Below are 15,003 nucleotides of genomic sequence, written 5' to 3'. Positions count from 1 at the left end.
TGCGCAAGAATTCTTGGTCAAGGGCACAGTCAAAGAAACGACAGCGCCTCTGATAGCGCCTCTGTTGACTTCCTGTGTTGTTTTATTTCACAGCTTTATTTGTGCTCGTTTCTCTTCTCGTTTTCATTTTTCTTCATGGACGAAAAACAAAGAACACACACGCACGCTTGTGCGATAGACGCGCATAATAGCCGAGGTCGATTTCCTTTTCCCATCACGATTTCAGGTGTACATTACTTCACTTGCTGTCGCACACCATGTTGAGCGTGGGATGTGGTGTCTTGCTCACCTTGTGATCGGAGTCTCGCTCCCTTTCTTTTTGTCTGTTACTGGAGAAGTGTGGGGGTGCCCCGGTCTCCAGTGATGAGAGGAATTGGGGGAGGGGCGGTGAGACTCCGTGTCCTTGAAATGGCAGGGGTGGGCTAAGGGGGAGGGAGTAATCGGCGTGGTCTCCCTCATGGGAATCCTCACTTTAGACTCCTCTACTGTGCCGAAAAAAAGAGCATGCTTATTGGCTTCCATGCGCCTCGCAGCTGGCAAGGAGCTCTACTCTTCACACCTCTCTCGTTTCTCGTGTAACCTTTTTTTCCCTCATCCCTCCTCTTCACCTATCTAATGACCATCAATCACCTCATGATTGGAAACACTCGTCCCTTCCTCTTCTTTTTGTATTGCGTTTCTTATTTGCACACATACACACACATACACACACACATATGCAATCGCCCGTGTTTGCTTTGCTTCGCTTCTCTTCTTTGTACGCGTCATTGATGTAGTGTTGCGATCATGGGTAAGGATCAGGCCAACGTCAAGGGCTGCCGCTTCCGCGTGTCCGTCGCGCTGCCCGTCGGTGCGGTGGTGAACTGCGCGGACAACACCGGCGCTAAGAATCTGTACGTCATCTCTGTTAAGGGCTACCACGGCCGCCTTAATCGTCTGCCGTCTGCTGCCCTGGGCGATATGGTGATGTGCTCTGTGAAGAAGGGCAAGCCAGAGCTGCGCAAGAAGGTGCTGAACGCCGTGATCATTCGTCAGCGTAAGAGCTGGCGCCGCAAGGACGGTACGGTGATCTACTTCGAGGACAACGCTGGCGTGATCGTGAACCCCAAGGGTGAGATGAAGGGCTCCGGTATTGCCGGTCCGGTGGCGAAGGAGTCTGCCGATCTGTGGCCCAAGATCTCCACGCACGCCCCCGCAATTGTCTAAAAAGCAATTTGCGGATGGCTGCATATGAGACCCCCTATATGCAAGCGGATCAGGCGACGTGCCGCAACACGAAATCCGATTCTTTTATTATCTTTTCTCTTTAGTTCATGAAAAAAAACACGAAAGGTCTATTAGCGCTAAAAGCGAATGATGGGGGCTCGGTGTTTTGAGCTTTTATCATACACAAAATGTGTGGTCTGTTCCCAGGACCTCTCTGTGGACATACTGCGCAAGGGATGAAACTCTGCCCGACGACATTCTGGTCACAGCCCACTCACTCTTGAGCCCGCTGATACCCGGGCGTCCCTGAGGAGGCTACGATTTTGCCTGGCTCCGTGCCTTTGCGAGTCTGAGGTCGATGCCCTACTCCAAGTGTGCGGATGGCAGGCCGCATAAATCCACGCTGCGAGGCTCTGTCGTCTTTGTTTTTTGCTCTCCCTACACGCAACTTCGTAGGTTCCCAAAACCGGCGAGAACGTCCTTGAGATCTACTCTCCACTTATCCCTTCTCTCTCTTCTCTCCTCCCCCTATGTGCTCCGAATGCACTGCGCTACGTGATATATTCCTTGTAACTTTATCATCTCTCCAATAGCTCTTTTTCTGCCCGTAGGAGATGCCGACCCGCTTCAAGAAGTGCCGCCACCAGCGTGGCTCGACGTTCTGCGGCTACGGTCGTGTGGGCAAGCACCGCAAGCATGAGTCCGGTCGCGGTAACGCCGGCGGTATGCACCACCACCGCATCAACTTCGACAAGTACCACCCCGGGTACTTTGGCAAGCTTGGCATGGATCACTACCACCGTAAGAAGAACCCGATGTGGAAGCCGACAATCAACCTGAACAACCTGACGCGCCTGATCGCTGCCGAGGAGGCGGCGAAGGCGACGAAGGGCGGGTGTCTGCCTGTGGTGGACCTGCAGTCGAGCGGGTACGCGAAGCTGCTGGGTAACGGCCACATCCAGGTGCCGTGCATCGTGAAGGCGCGTTACGTGAGCAAGCTGGCCGACAAGAAGATCCGCAAGGCTGGCGGCGCTGTGGTGCTCCAGGCGTAAGTTCGAGGAGAAGGAGCATCGATGCTGTTTTCTTTTTTTCGTTTCCGGACTGTTTTCTTTTTTCCGCTTGATTGCGTCACCGTCACTTGCTCAGGACACATTTTTCTTCCTCTTCTTTTGTGTTTTTTCCCCTCCCCTCCCCCCCCCTCCCTCTCCCCATGTCTCCACGTTAAACACTCGAAAGGCGTTCACGGATCAAAAAATCATCAGCAGCATCCCATCCAATCCACGCTGAAGGAGGCGACGGAAAAGTACGGCATGCCCTGTTTGTATTGCACCGGCACACTTTGTTGCCATGACGATCTTGTATTAGAGTGTGAGTGTGCGCGAGGGAGAAGGGGGGGGGGTTGATTGTGGAAGAGAGACTACGGCGGGGGAAACCAGGGGGAAACACGAAGGACATGCGTGAAGGCGGATGTCGGGGGAGTGTGGTGGTAGTCCCATGGCACGAGGCGCTGATGGTTTCAACGTCCAGCTGAAAATAAAAGAACATATTTATACATACAGAGCTCACCGACGCGCACACTTGGGCGGCCGGTTCGTCTACGATGAGAGGCATATGCGGGTGCAGGCTTATTTGGCTTGGGCGATTGCAGTGCCGAAAGGATTGTGCGAGGCTGATCTCGAGCCCTTGTTTCGTGTTGGGCTACGCGCTGGTCGGAAAGGGGGGTGTTCCCGACCGCGTTCCACCTATAGTGTTTCACGGGGCTCGCCAACTACTCCAGTGCCGTTGGAGGAGGGGTCGCTCGCTCGTGAGTGTGTGGCGCGTCCGCGACAACGGCGGGTTTCCTCTCCCTCTTTATAGCTGCTACTATGAACGCAGCTGTAGCGTTGGCACCAATGTTGGAGGAGGGACAGGGGCCAGTCAAACAGATTTCCCATCTGCTGACATGGATCTCGAGCCTGCGACCACTGTGCTCCGTGTCACGCGTACTTTTTCACTCTTCACTCTTCCCCCCCTTTCGCATCTACCTCCCTGTTCCTTGTTTTCTGATTCGGCTCTGCCCCTCCTCCTCCCTAAAAAAAGGAAAGAGTCTGTGCGCCATCGCCGTCACACACACAGAACACACACACACACAGAACACACACACACACATGCACATAAGAGAGCGGTGCTAAGTTGGGGAGGGATTAAAGTTACTCCTCGCATGTGTTGCAGGTTCTAACGAGTGGCGTAGAGGTGTACACATTACGGTCCTGTTTTTCACCGCCTCTTTATTATTGTTCTCTCTGCTCCACGGAGACCTCCTATTTGAGTGATATCGTGCTGTAAGAAGCGATGCGCACTTCACTTCCGCTCTGGGGTGGTAGCGACACTCGCCACAACCGCCGCCGCTGCTGCTTGTCTTATTGTCTCTGTTACAATAAGCGCGGCAGGTCTGCTGCCGTTGTGCAGTTGAGGGTTGATGGATGTGGGGTTGGTGTGCCGCAGTGTCCAGCGCGCCGATAGTCTACTGCACATCTAGCATCAAGCCTTCTAGGCTCGCCGTTGAAGTCAGAGCAGGCATGAAGTCAGAGAACGTGGCCTTGCCACTCTACGTTGAGGGCATGCTGAACAACGGCTTCGTCCGTGTCTACTGCACCAGTGGAGCAGAAAGGTACACAGTCTCCGACTTGGGCATCTCTGTGTGTGTGTGTGTGTGTGTGTGTCGTGGTGTGAATGGATCTGGATGAGTGTCACACACGCTGCTTTGTTCTCCCTTCCCGCTTTGCTTTACGGCGGTTGTGGCTGTGTTCGGTGTGATGTCGACGGGGTAGGGGCTCATTTTCTGTCTTCACCCTGCTTCATGATGCTGAGCCCCCCACCCACCCACCCACCCGTTCTCCCATCTCTCTCTTGTTCTCTCCTCCCCCCTCCTGCTCCTTTCTATTTGTTGCTCCGCTGTGTCTCTGTCTTCCAAGTTTTTTTCCCCTCTTCTATCGAAAAGGCTCCTCAGTTGTGACGCGCTCGTGTTAGCGGGGCTCAGATCTCTGCGTCTGCGGGTGTGTGTGCGCGCACGCATGCATTTATGGTTGAAGGAGGTGCGGAAGTTTCGACGTCTATCATCGGGGCATAACACCCCATCCCCTGTGTAGCGCGACGCGCACAGTGCCTTGGCTAGAGCTCCCTGCGTGTGCATGTGCGAGGTTCCCATGGTCTTTCCGCCGCAGTATTGGCTACTGAACGATCATCCATCCGGGGTGAAGGGTACGCCTGAACTACGCCCAATCCCCCCCCCCCCCCCGCTGGTGTTGGATCAAGTACACGTTCTGTCTTTTGTCCCCGTCTTTGGATGGCTCGAAGCACGCACACAAGGCCTCTGTCCATGTTGTCTCTACACTCGGCAATTCCTCCCCTTCCTTCTTTCCCTCTCCCTCCCGCCTCCACCCACCCATACCCACTTGTATTAACATACACATTATATATCACGCCGCGCTGCATGCTCTTACGTCTCTCCAGCGTCGAACACAGTTTAGTTACGAGATGCCGACCCGCTTCAAGAAGTGCCGCCACCAGCGTGGCTCGACGTTCTGCGGCTACGGCCGTGTGGGCAAGCACCGCAAGCATGAGTCCGGTCGCGGTAACGCCGGCGGTATGCACCACCACCGCATCAACTTCGACAAGTACCACCCCGGGTACTTTGGCAAGCTTGGCATGGATCACTACCACCGTAAGAAGAACCCGATGTGGAAGCCGACAATCAACCTGAACAACCTGACGCGCCTGATCGCTGCCGAGGAGGCGGCGAAGGCGACGAAGGGCGGGTGTCTGCCTGTGGTGGACCTGCAGTCGAGCGGGTACGCGAAGCTGCTGGGTAACGGCCACATCCAGGTGCCGTGCATCGTGAAGGCGCGTTACGTGAGCAAGCTGGCCGACAAGAAGATCCGCAAGGCTGGCGGCGCTGTGGTGCTCCAGGCGTAAGTGGCATTCATCTACACTTTTGATGCGCGTTATCCGTCGGTGCATCGATGATGACGCAATCGAACATGAGCGAATACTTTTTTTTTGTTCGTTTTAAAAGATTCTTCTTTAGGAAAAAAAGAAAAAAACATATATATTCCGTTGGATCATCGTGAAGCATCAGGACAGCTATCCGCAGCTGTGGTCTCTCCCCTTGTCATGATTGAAATGCTGGAGGACTCTTGAAACTTTGTGACTGAAGGCGTATGCCAGTCATAGCGTCGTTTATTCCACTCGGTGGCGTCGCTTCGTCGATGTCCGAGTGACGCTGATGCAGGTGGATTGAGAGAAGTCGATGCCTCGCGAGAGCTCCTGTCTTCTTGATCTTATTTTGTGTCTCTGCGTACCCATGCTGCGTTGCTTCTTTACTGAATTGCGGATCTCTCTCTCTTTGTATTGTGTTTGCGCTCAAATGTTCTCATCGGCAATGCGGCGTACTGGCTCTCCTCTCCTCTTTACGCATTTCGAGGAACGCAGCGGTGGGTGTATGTGCATTCTTTTGTAGCCTCTGGATTTTTCGCCTACGCTGTGGCGCACGCAGGGCGTGCATCTGTTTGGGAGGCCGAATCAGGTGCCAGCCTACTCAACACATATCGACCGCCATCGCGGCGTCCTCATAAAGAGGTATAGATCTATTTCACCAAGGCCAAGCGCGGGTGTGTCTCCTGGCAGCATTCTTCGCCCATTCTTTGCTGAGATTTCTGGAGTGTCTCTTTTTTTTTGTATCTTGAAGTGCAGTCGTACATCAGGCGAAACATATCACCCAGACACGTCTCAAACCGGACACGCTCGCGTAGAGGGACACACCTCTTTGGACACACGATCTCGTATTTGTGGGCTCTCCGCTTCATCTCTGGCGCGGCTTCCTGCAGCACCAACTGCAGTATTTCTATCAAAGCATCTTTCCATACCCTAGTCTTCCTGTCGAAGTGGAAGCGTTGCGATGAGCTGTGCCAGCGCCTCCGCCACTTTTGCAAGGTCTGCAACACTGTCAGGGTCGACGCTATCGCGGCATAGTATGGATGTGGAGGGTGCCTTGGTCATCCTAGCAGAGGTGCTGGACGCGCTTGACACGCGCGGCCTTGCTATTTTCTTGGAGTCGGGTGCTGGAGTTGCGTTGCCCCCATTACTGCAAACGACATGGCCATCGGCTCTTGCAGTGCTCGCCACCAGTGCGCCGCTCAACACCATGGTCGCTGAAACCCTACTCGGGCGCGTGAATGTTGCCTTCTCTGTCGAGATCGATGTGTATCGCTCAGCCATCCAGTGCTGCAGTGGTGCCCTCTCCGCCGAGGTAGCGCTTGCGTCCCTTGAGCGTCTCGGCGAGGTATACTGCCGAGTGCATTCATATCTGTGGGGCTGGTGTTCCGCACTGCGTACACCTGACGTTGCTGGGTTCTTCGCCGTCCGTCTTCGTTGCGCGTTGTTGCAGGCAGACTTGGTGACTGGCGAAGAACCGCCGGGGAAGCAGGCGCTCTTTTCGTTCCTCCGGCGTCACGGTCGATCCATCCTGGCCAGGCAGCAGAGGGCGGCTAATGATGATAGAGATGAGGAGGACACAGGGTGCTTGGATCGCGACGGTGTTTCGGGGACAGGGGCTGGCACTCCCGGGACCACTTTGCCGTCTAGCTCCACTCTGCCGGCACCGGATCCTGTGATGGCGTCTCTGCACCGGCTGACCCTAAGCGAGTCGGCAGAGGTGAAGCAGCTGTGGAGGTCTGTCCTGGAAAGTGGCATTCGCGAGCGGCTTGAGAACCTCTCCGACGACTTCACCGCTCGATTTTTGCACAAGGAATTATCATGGCTGGAGCACTCCGTCGTGCCGTTTGTGCGGACAGTGTTGCCTGACAGCGACGTTGAGTCAGATCTATGCTGCTGCAAGAGCGGGAGCTGCCGCGGCGGGGCCTCCGTGAGCCACCACCGAAGGGGCGTCGAGAGGACATCAGGAAAGAGGGATACCATGACAGGATGCGGGGAGGGGGACAGCACAAACTCTTTCTCCCACGTAAGGGAGGCTGTGCGAGCGGAGCGAGAGGCATGGTGCGTCGACTTGCGACAGCTGCTGCTACATACCTACGCTCGCAAGCGCTTTGACAACTTCTGGGAAATCCTCTCTGACTATCCCGACTCCGTCCCGGCTCTCGGGGACATGCACTACTGCCTGCAGTCGACCCCGGAGAGTGGCCTCAAGACAGAGCTGGTCCAGATTGCACGGCACTTGCTCTCGTCGCGTCTACATCGCGCCGGCACGCGCACCGAGGACATCCTGGCCATTCTTATCAATGCCATTCACGCCTTTTGCATATTATTTCCGAGGAATGAGCAAAGCGGCGTTGTCTTCTCCGTCACCTCTGACACGCTGGAGCACCTGCGACGGCGAAAGGACTGGGTGCCAGCGGTGGTTCAAGCGTTGATGCAGCCTGGTGGCGCAATGAAAGCTGTTTCATCGCTGGCAACCCAGGCCGTCCCGAAGGACCTTGCAGGCGGCTTGGGTTTCTTTGACAGTGGCGCGTGTGGCAAGGAGGGGGAGCTGCATCAGGGAGCTGCTCGAGATCGACCGGATGTGGTGCGCGTACTGCTCTCGTCCATTCCCCGGCGTGCGTTGGTGGAGGAGTACCAGCAGATGCTGGCGGAGCAGCTCCTGCAGAAGCCTATGCACGAGTTTGACACAACACCAGAGGAGGAGGTTCTTGAGCGACTTCGGCAGGTGTTGGGCGAGACGGTGCTCGATCGGTGCGCAGTGATGGTGCGAGATATGCAGATGTCCCGGCGTATCTCGCAACAATTGTGTGATCACCTGGCACTAGGCTCCGCAAATCGTCCTCCACAGCCAAGAACTACCACCACCGACACTACTTGTACATCTAACGCAAGCGTCTCGGTTTTAAGTATGTCAGCCTGGCCTCCACTTGCTCGATGCAGCTCTTCGAACGGCAGCGATGCTGGTCTTGCTGCGGTGCCACTCAAGTACTGCCCCCACCCAGCGCTGCAAAAGGTGATGGACTCCCTAGCCGGGGCGTATAAACAGCTCAAGGACAATCAACGACTGTCCTGGTTGCTCTCCCTCGGTCGTGTAGAGCTGGAGCTGAAGAAGAAGGATCCATCCAAAGAGAACGCATTTGTGTGGGTGCCCCAGGTGCTCTCGCTGTTTGACGCTTCAATCGTCTTACACGTGAAGTGCATGTCAGTTCGCGGCGGCATCAGCACACCAGTGCCTTTAAAGGAAGTGGCGCGGGTAATGGAGGTGAAGGTGGAGGAGCTCCGCGGACATGCGCAGCGACTCTCTCCCAGCGTGCTAGTGTTCCAGCCAGCAACAGACTTGGTCATCATGCAGCTCAGCCTGGCCGCTTCTGCCGACTTTGTCTTTGTAGAGGATCGTGCAAACGTTGAAGAGGCCGCGAAGCCGACAGGTTTACTCCCCGAGCGTGTGAAGCTCATGGAGCGGATGGCGATGTCGCTGCTCAAGACCCGCGGCGCTCAGTCTAGCACAGCGATACACAATAGTCTCAAACTCCTGGCCAAGTTCGAAGGGTCGAGCGCTGATGTGGTGGAGCTGCTGCGATCGCTTGTGGACCGAGGGCTTATTGTGTTCAGCGACGCAAAGCAGTACGCCCTTCCATCCAAGTAAGCGACAGCAGCTGTTATCAAAGGGTGTGCTGTTAGTCCCTCGCCCCTCCCCCTTCCTCCCATTCCCCCATCCACCACCACCAATTCTTTCGCCCACTCCTTTGAGAAGAAATTTCCACAGCGGGGCTCTTTTTGTAGCCCAAGAAAACCGATAGGGGCTTCACTTTTGTATATCGCAGCAATCAACGAGGGAGGGGAGTAACGTAAACGGTACAAGTGGTCGTGAATTAGCACGCGTCCGGCTGTCATGGCTACTCCGCGCGCAGGCATCATACCTTTCCGCACTTCCTGCTGAGAATCTCTCCACCCCCCCCCCCTCTCCACCCCACTTTCCGCGATGTGTTCCTACCGCCAGTCTTGCACACTTTAGCATCCTTTTTCTTTTCCCCTCCGCCCCTGGCTCGTTCTCTAAAGTGGACCCAACACGGTGGTGCGTTGTGTGCCCTGTGTGTCTCCCCTTAGCCGCACCTCTAACAAGTACTTCTCCACGCCATGTCGTTGCCATTTGCTGCACGGCAGCATTTCTTGGAGCACGGCTACGTCATTCTCCCGAATGTGCTCTCCACCTCAATGGTGGAGCGCATCCGGTCTGGAGCCTTGGCGTCCACCACAGCGCGCTCCCACTCATTCGCGCACCTCCCCAACATCCACTCCCTCCTGAAATCTAAGCCAAAATACACCGATCCACTCTACGATGGCCTGATGTCGCACCTGAAGAAGCGACAGTACATTCTGCGCTACTACCGCGACATGAAGCGGCAAAAGCGTCGGCTGCGGCGCGCTGCGAAGGAGTTCCTCAGCGGCCGTGATGTCTCGGAGCTCAGCGGAGAGGAGATGTGGAAGCTGAGCGAGATGGTCTCCGCAGAGGCACAGAAGATGTCGGGCCGAGGCTGCACGAGTACCGTCAAAACAGATCCGCAGATGCTTATGGCGATAGACCAGTACCGCGCTAATGCGTGGATGACAAACAAAGAGCTAGAGATGGCTCTGCGCGACAAAGAAGAGCTTGTGAAGCCGCTCTCCAGGATCGCAGAAGTCGTAGGCGGTGTGACGCGACCCGTCATATTCGGTGATGTACCCCTGCTGCGCGAGGCGTACGGCAACCCTGTTGGGTATCACTGCCTTGCTCCCACGATCGGTACCCAAACGAACGCACGCGTCAGCAAGGGTGGTGGTGAGGCGTCCGCGGTCTCGATGCTGCTCTTTACCTATACCCCTACTTCTCTCTGCCTTCCTCCTTTTGTGATGCGCAACTCGCAGCACGCAGTACGTCGCCAGTACCTGCACGCAGTCCGTGCCGGGCGACTGTGGCGCCACTTCTCCCCAATGGAGGCCGACATGCGCGATCAACTGCGCCGCTTTCAATTTGACGGGTCAGTAGTGGGCCAACCGCTCCTCGCATCTACAGCCGCGTCGAGCGGTGCCGCTGATGCCCCTGTAATCGGACCAGGAACCGTTATGGTGGTTGATCCACATTTGATGATGGCGTTTGGGAGCAACATGACAACCCAGAGTGAGGTTATCTACCGCATCAATGTTGTCGCAGAGAATGCGCGGCCTCTCTTGATGGCCCCGTCGTGGATTCGCGGATGGCGCACTATGCCCCGAGAGGTTCACTTTGCCTCTCCTGTCGTCTTTCCACCGCTTTACGCTGGCTGAAGCCTTCGAAGTCGAGTGGATGGGACAAAGGCGGATGACGAAAGGGTGAGGAGCGCTCTACACTGTTGCATACGCGGTAGCAGCCATGCGTGGCCATAAAGTGCGCCCCATCTGTGTGCAGCAACATGGTTGCACAAGCGACCGGCATCTTGGCGCTCAGCGTTGTTCGTTTTGTTCTTCTTTTTGTTTTGGTGGTTCGTTGCGCTACGACTCGTGTAATGGGGGCGACAGATGAGCCACTTGCGTGCCCGCTCCTATTTTTTTGCTGGTGCGCGGGAAGCAAGGAAGTCGTTTTTGTGCCAGTCTATTGCTGAAATCCCAAAGCGACTACAGAGAGAGTCGCGAACATACTCGAAAAAAAAAGTGGCGCAATCTCGGATGCCACGAAACAACCAAGTCTTCAGCTGTGAGTACATGGCTATCGTTCTACAGCTACATCGTGCGTTGCGGTACTCGGGTCTTTGTTGCTGTTGATGATCGGTTTTTATCGTGGTCGCTCGCTTTCTGCCATCGCCTAACCCGCCTGTGCATTTCTCGTAGGCTTCCCTTGCGCCGTCTTGTGCTTCGGCGCGTTCTGTCGTTGTCCTGCGTCTCTCCTCCCCCTGTCTGTTTCCCCCCCCCCTCGTGCATATCTCAATCCTTACCACTCTCTATCACACGCACTCACATGTTCACGCAAACACACGCCCAGGAGGAGAGCACTGCGGAAGTGTACACCTTTGAAAAACCCACAGAAGACGCCTTTCCAGTGCCCGGGCACACGGGGTCACACACCGTGACCTCCTCCGTTTCGTGTACTTCGATGGGGTGTCACCCCTTTGTTTGATTCTACGACCTTTTTGTCACCCTCTGCTTCTCTGTGTTGCTCAACAAGTCCGGCCCGCTCTGTGTTTTGCATTTTTTTGGCTCCACCACCGCGATGGATGACGCGGTAGACGCACACACACACACACACACACAAAGAGGTCTGCCTTAACGAAACGCGGGGGGTCAAGCATACTCCCTGCACGAGAGAGAGCACCACCAGAAGGGTGTGTGTGTGGGGGGGGGAGGGGGTAGTGAAAAAATGAGAGGCGGTGATTGGGGAAGCAGCACTGCATATAAACGTACACACAGTGGCCCCCCCCCTCTTCCGCCGGTTTTTCCACCACGATGCGACGCGGTGCTGAGCACATTCGTAACTTTTACGATGACGACGATAGGGACGCGGCGCGAGTTCAACCGGAGAAGCGGCGATGGCGCCCGCCGTCTCCGCTGCCATTTTCCGCTTTGTCGAGCACACCGCTTCCAGAAAGTGAGGCACAGCCTCACAGCTTCGTCAGTGGTTCTCTAGCGTGTACGGTCTACGAGCAACCCGCCGGGCGGGGTGAACCGTCTCCCAGCAGTAGCAGCAGCGCACGCAGTAGCGTCTCCATCGAGCAGGTCATACGCTGTGAAGGGACCACTTTTTCACCACGTTTCACCCCGGAGCGGGCTCAGAGTCCCTTCGATGGTGATGAACGTCTCTCTCTGCGAGAACTACGAGAATCCGTAGACGAAGCCGTGCGTGATGTGCGCCGATTGGATGCGCTGACGCGGAAGGCTGTATGGCATGCCTTGACTCAACATCCCTGTGCTCGCGACAGAGAGCATCGCAGGGGGGCCACCACTGCCTGTGTATCCAAGGTGTCTCCAGGTACCCAGCGTGGTGGCTCTGCCTCTCCAGGGGTACACCAAGGATTCACGGGACACTTGGAGTCGACAACGCTTGTGCATATGAAACCGTTTCTCCCACCTGATCGCCACCCCTTGACGCCAGCGCTACAGGACACTCCTGACCACCTTCTGCGCAACCTCTCTGGTGCTTTGTTTGCGGCACACCGTGCTGGGCTCTTTGAAAAGCATCAAGCCTGGATGCAGCGTCGCTTTCCCCCCAACACCAAAGAGGATGCACCTGGTGCGGCTTTGGTTTCATCCTCGTCGGCCTCGACTCGTCGGAAAGCGCTTCAGCGGATCTCCACTTTGACAACTTCCGTCTCAGCTGCATCTCGAATCGGGCGGAGCGCCGGCCCCTCTGGAGAGGGTCGCGCGGGCGGCCCGATGCCCGGCCTCGTCGACAGCGGAGAGAGGCGTGTGGACTCGTCTGTGTCACTGATTATTCTCCGCGTCGCGAAAATCCGTGCCATCGCAACTGTGTTTCTCCGGCAACTACGCCTCGAGGTGTACACGGGGCGCGTTCTCCGCGAAGGTGTTGACTTGCGCTACAGCTACTACATCCAGAGGCGCTTACTGCGACGGTGGTGCAACGTGGCAGCGATGCAGCGGCGCTGGCGCATCTCTCTTCTGAGTAGTGTCGTATTCCACTGGCAACGCGTTGTCTGCAAGCGCGAAACACTACGCGGTGTCTTGTCTCGATGGAGGGGGCTGCTGCAGCAACGAAGCCGAGCTTTTGCTGCTTGTCGGAAGGCGCAACGCCAGCGCTTCTTCCAGCATTGGATGCGCGTTTTTACCCGGCGCCGTGAGCGTAGCGCACTCTATGAGGCAGCGACTGAGTTCACTGCGTCTTGGCAGCAGCGGCGCAAGGGTCCGAGGCTGCTTGGGGGGCATGTTGATGAAGGAGTTCTTTTCGCACTCCTGGAGGGCAGACCACACTCACTGGGCAGCGGCACCGCGCTGGTGACTGCGGTGGGACCTCGACTACTACTGCGGCGCCTCTTTTTGGTATGGAGGCAACGGACCGAGCTGCGACTGATGGCACACCTGGCTGAGTGGCATTGCACACAACAGATGCGCGCCACTGTTGTACGCCGGGTATGCAGCTGTGCACATAGAGTGGCTCTAAAACACCATCGAGGACGGCCCAAGCGGCAGCAGCAGTGCTCAGTATCCGCAGCACCGAGCGCGAATGGGGACAGTGGTGGCGGGGAAGAGCGGTCGCGAGCCCCGCACCGTGTGCACGTTGGCGTTCATCAGAAAGGACTACTAAAGTACAAGATCACCGCAGCACAATGTATAGCGGGTGCCGCCCAGCTGCGTAAGTGCTTCAACCAGTGGCGCATTCGTTTTCAGGCTCGGCGGGCAGATCGCTTTCATCTTCAATGCGTGTACGTGCACGCTGTGTGCCAGTGGCTGCAGGCCCTCGGAGCTCATCGAGCGCAGCGGCATCGCAAACAACTAGTCTTTTCTCGCTGGGTGGCGGCAACAGAGCATCGTCGCACCGCTGCGTCGGCGTCGCAGTTCTACATGTATGAGTTGCTCCGCCACGCACACCAACTTTGGCGGCGCCGTCTTACAGTGCGTCTCGCACACCGAGCGCGGCTGCTCCGAGGCTGTTTCCAGCGTTGGCGAGATGAGGCGCTGAGGAAGCACGCAAAGAGAGCTCTCCAGTGTACTCGACAGCGTTACTTGCTGCGTCAGTGGCACCAGCGTGCGCAGATGCGCATGCAGGTGCGCACCAACCTCTATGTGGCGGATACAATCAGTGAGACAGCGCTAATGCTTGGCTGCTTTCGGCAGTGGTGTTTCCGCGCTGCGGAGCGGCGTCGCACTCATCTCGCCTGGGACGTTCTCGTTGAGCTTCGGCGCGAGCGGCTGGGCCGGTGGTGCTTCAACAGATGGCGCCGGCGCACCTTCGGCCCAGAACTGCCACTATCGAAGCGCCCCACCAAGGATCGACCCCCCTTTACCATTTCGCTCTTGGTGTGAGAACAAAAGAGGACGACCTTACAGCCCTGCAGTGTTCCTGACGATGATGATAGATTCTGCAGGGGACATCATTGACTTTTGATCGACGGGGGCGGGCGAGAGGTGGAGGGGGGGGGGTGCCCCCACCGTCCAGGGGGGAGCAACACAGAGGAAGGAGGTAAAACCGTGGTTTGGGCAGTAATGGGGCCTGTTGACGAACAGATAGCGCACAGGCGCTTCTCAGCCGTTCGCTCTTTGTTTTTCCTTGCTCTCTTCTACACTCGATGCTGTGAAAGCCCCTGGGAGGGACGCGACTGCTGCAGGGATCATGGCCTTCATGTTCAATTTGTGTGAGTGTTTCTCAGCTTCGCAGGTCAGCTGGTCTCTCTTCGTACGGTTCTTGACTGCCTCCCCTTTAACTTGCGTTTGTTTTTTCTTTTGCGCTGCTCTCTTCTCGCCCTCAACTACCATCCATCGGCTCCTACTGTATCGTGGAGCACCCCTTCCCCTTCTCCCCCCCTCCCTCCCTTCTCCCCAAACACGCACAGAAAAACAGTTGGCTATCATTTCAACTTCTCACCACAGCTGCTTGTGTATGGAGCCCCCCTTCACACCCACAACAGCAGTGACAGTGTCTCCACCTCAACTCCTCCCCCCCCTTTTCGGATTCAACGAGAATACTCCTTACGCACTGCGCCCCGAAGCATTTCTCTTCGGCCAGCGCTGTGTCCTGCGCGTCCTTTGTTTGCACCTTGCAAAATCTAGTGCTTCAATCGGTTGTCATCCTGAAGGGAAAAAAGCACTAGCGTGTTGCCTCTGGCCCGCGATGGATGCCCACGCCTGCACACAACGTCG

General features: G+C 56.5%; 6 protein-coding genes across 6 annotated transcripts; all 6 read left to right on the top strand.

Moving 5' to 3' along the window:
* Positions 1–786: 786 nt before the first annotated feature.
* Positions 787–1,206, top strand: JKF63_01379 (uncharacterized protein; the record flags this gene model as incomplete). Its single annotated transcript, XM_067897426.1, has 1 exon — positions 787–1,206. The coding sequence occupies one exon, from the start codon at positions 787–789 to the stop codon at positions 1,204–1,206; it is 420 nt and encodes a 139-aa protein (XP_067753583.1).
* A 614-nt stretch (positions 1,207–1,820) lies between these two features.
* JKF63_01378 (uncharacterized protein) lies at positions 1,821–2,258 on the top strand (the record flags this gene model as incomplete). The annotated part of the gene is made up of 1 exon (XM_067897425.1): positions 1,821–2,258. The coding sequence occupies one exon, from the start codon at positions 1,821–1,823 to the stop codon at positions 2,256–2,258; it is 438 nt and encodes a 145-aa protein (XP_067753582.1).
* Positions 2,259–4,722: 2,464 nt separating this feature from the next.
* Positions 4,723–5,160, top strand: JKF63_01377 (uncharacterized protein; the record flags this gene model as incomplete). Its single annotated transcript, XM_067897424.1, has 1 exon — positions 4,723–5,160. One exon carries the CDS (start codon positions 4,723–4,725, stop codon positions 5,158–5,160), a length of 438 nt encoding a protein of 145 aa, XP_067753581.1.
* Positions 5,161–6,142: 982 nt separating this feature from the next.
* JKF63_01376 (uncharacterized protein) lies at positions 6,143–8,827 on the top strand (the record flags this gene model as incomplete). Its single annotated transcript, XM_067897423.1, has 1 exon — positions 6,143–8,827. One exon carries the CDS (start codon positions 6,143–6,145, stop codon positions 8,825–8,827), a length of 2,685 nt encoding a protein of 894 aa, XP_067753580.1.
* Positions 8,828–9,318: 491 nt separating this feature from the next.
* Positions 9,319–10,485, top strand: JKF63_01375 (uncharacterized protein; the record flags this gene model as incomplete). Its single annotated transcript, XM_067897422.1, has 1 exon — positions 9,319–10,485. One exon carries the CDS (start codon positions 9,319–9,321, stop codon positions 10,483–10,485), a length of 1,167 nt encoding a protein of 388 aa, XP_067753579.1.
* Positions 10,486–11,637: 1,152 nt separating this feature from the next.
* On the top strand, positions 11,638–14,169 carry JKF63_01374 (uncharacterized protein; the record flags this gene model as incomplete). Its single annotated transcript, XM_067897421.1, has 1 exon — positions 11,638–14,169. The coding sequence occupies one exon, from the start codon at positions 11,638–11,640 to the stop codon at positions 14,167–14,169; it is 2,532 nt and encodes an 843-aa protein (XP_067753578.1).
* Between the last annotated feature and the right edge of the window lie 834 nt (positions 14,170–15,003).

Source organism: Porcisia hertigi, chromosome 35 (genome assembly GCF_017918235.1).
Source record: "Porcisia hertigi strain C119 chromosome 35, whole genome shotgun sequence".
Taxonomy (NCBI): Eukaryota; Euglenozoa; class Kinetoplastea; order Trypanosomatida; family Trypanosomatidae; genus Porcisia; species Porcisia hertigi.
The sequence above is the reverse complement of the archived record's forward strand: the minus strand, read 5'-3'. Positions and strand labels throughout refer to the sequence as shown.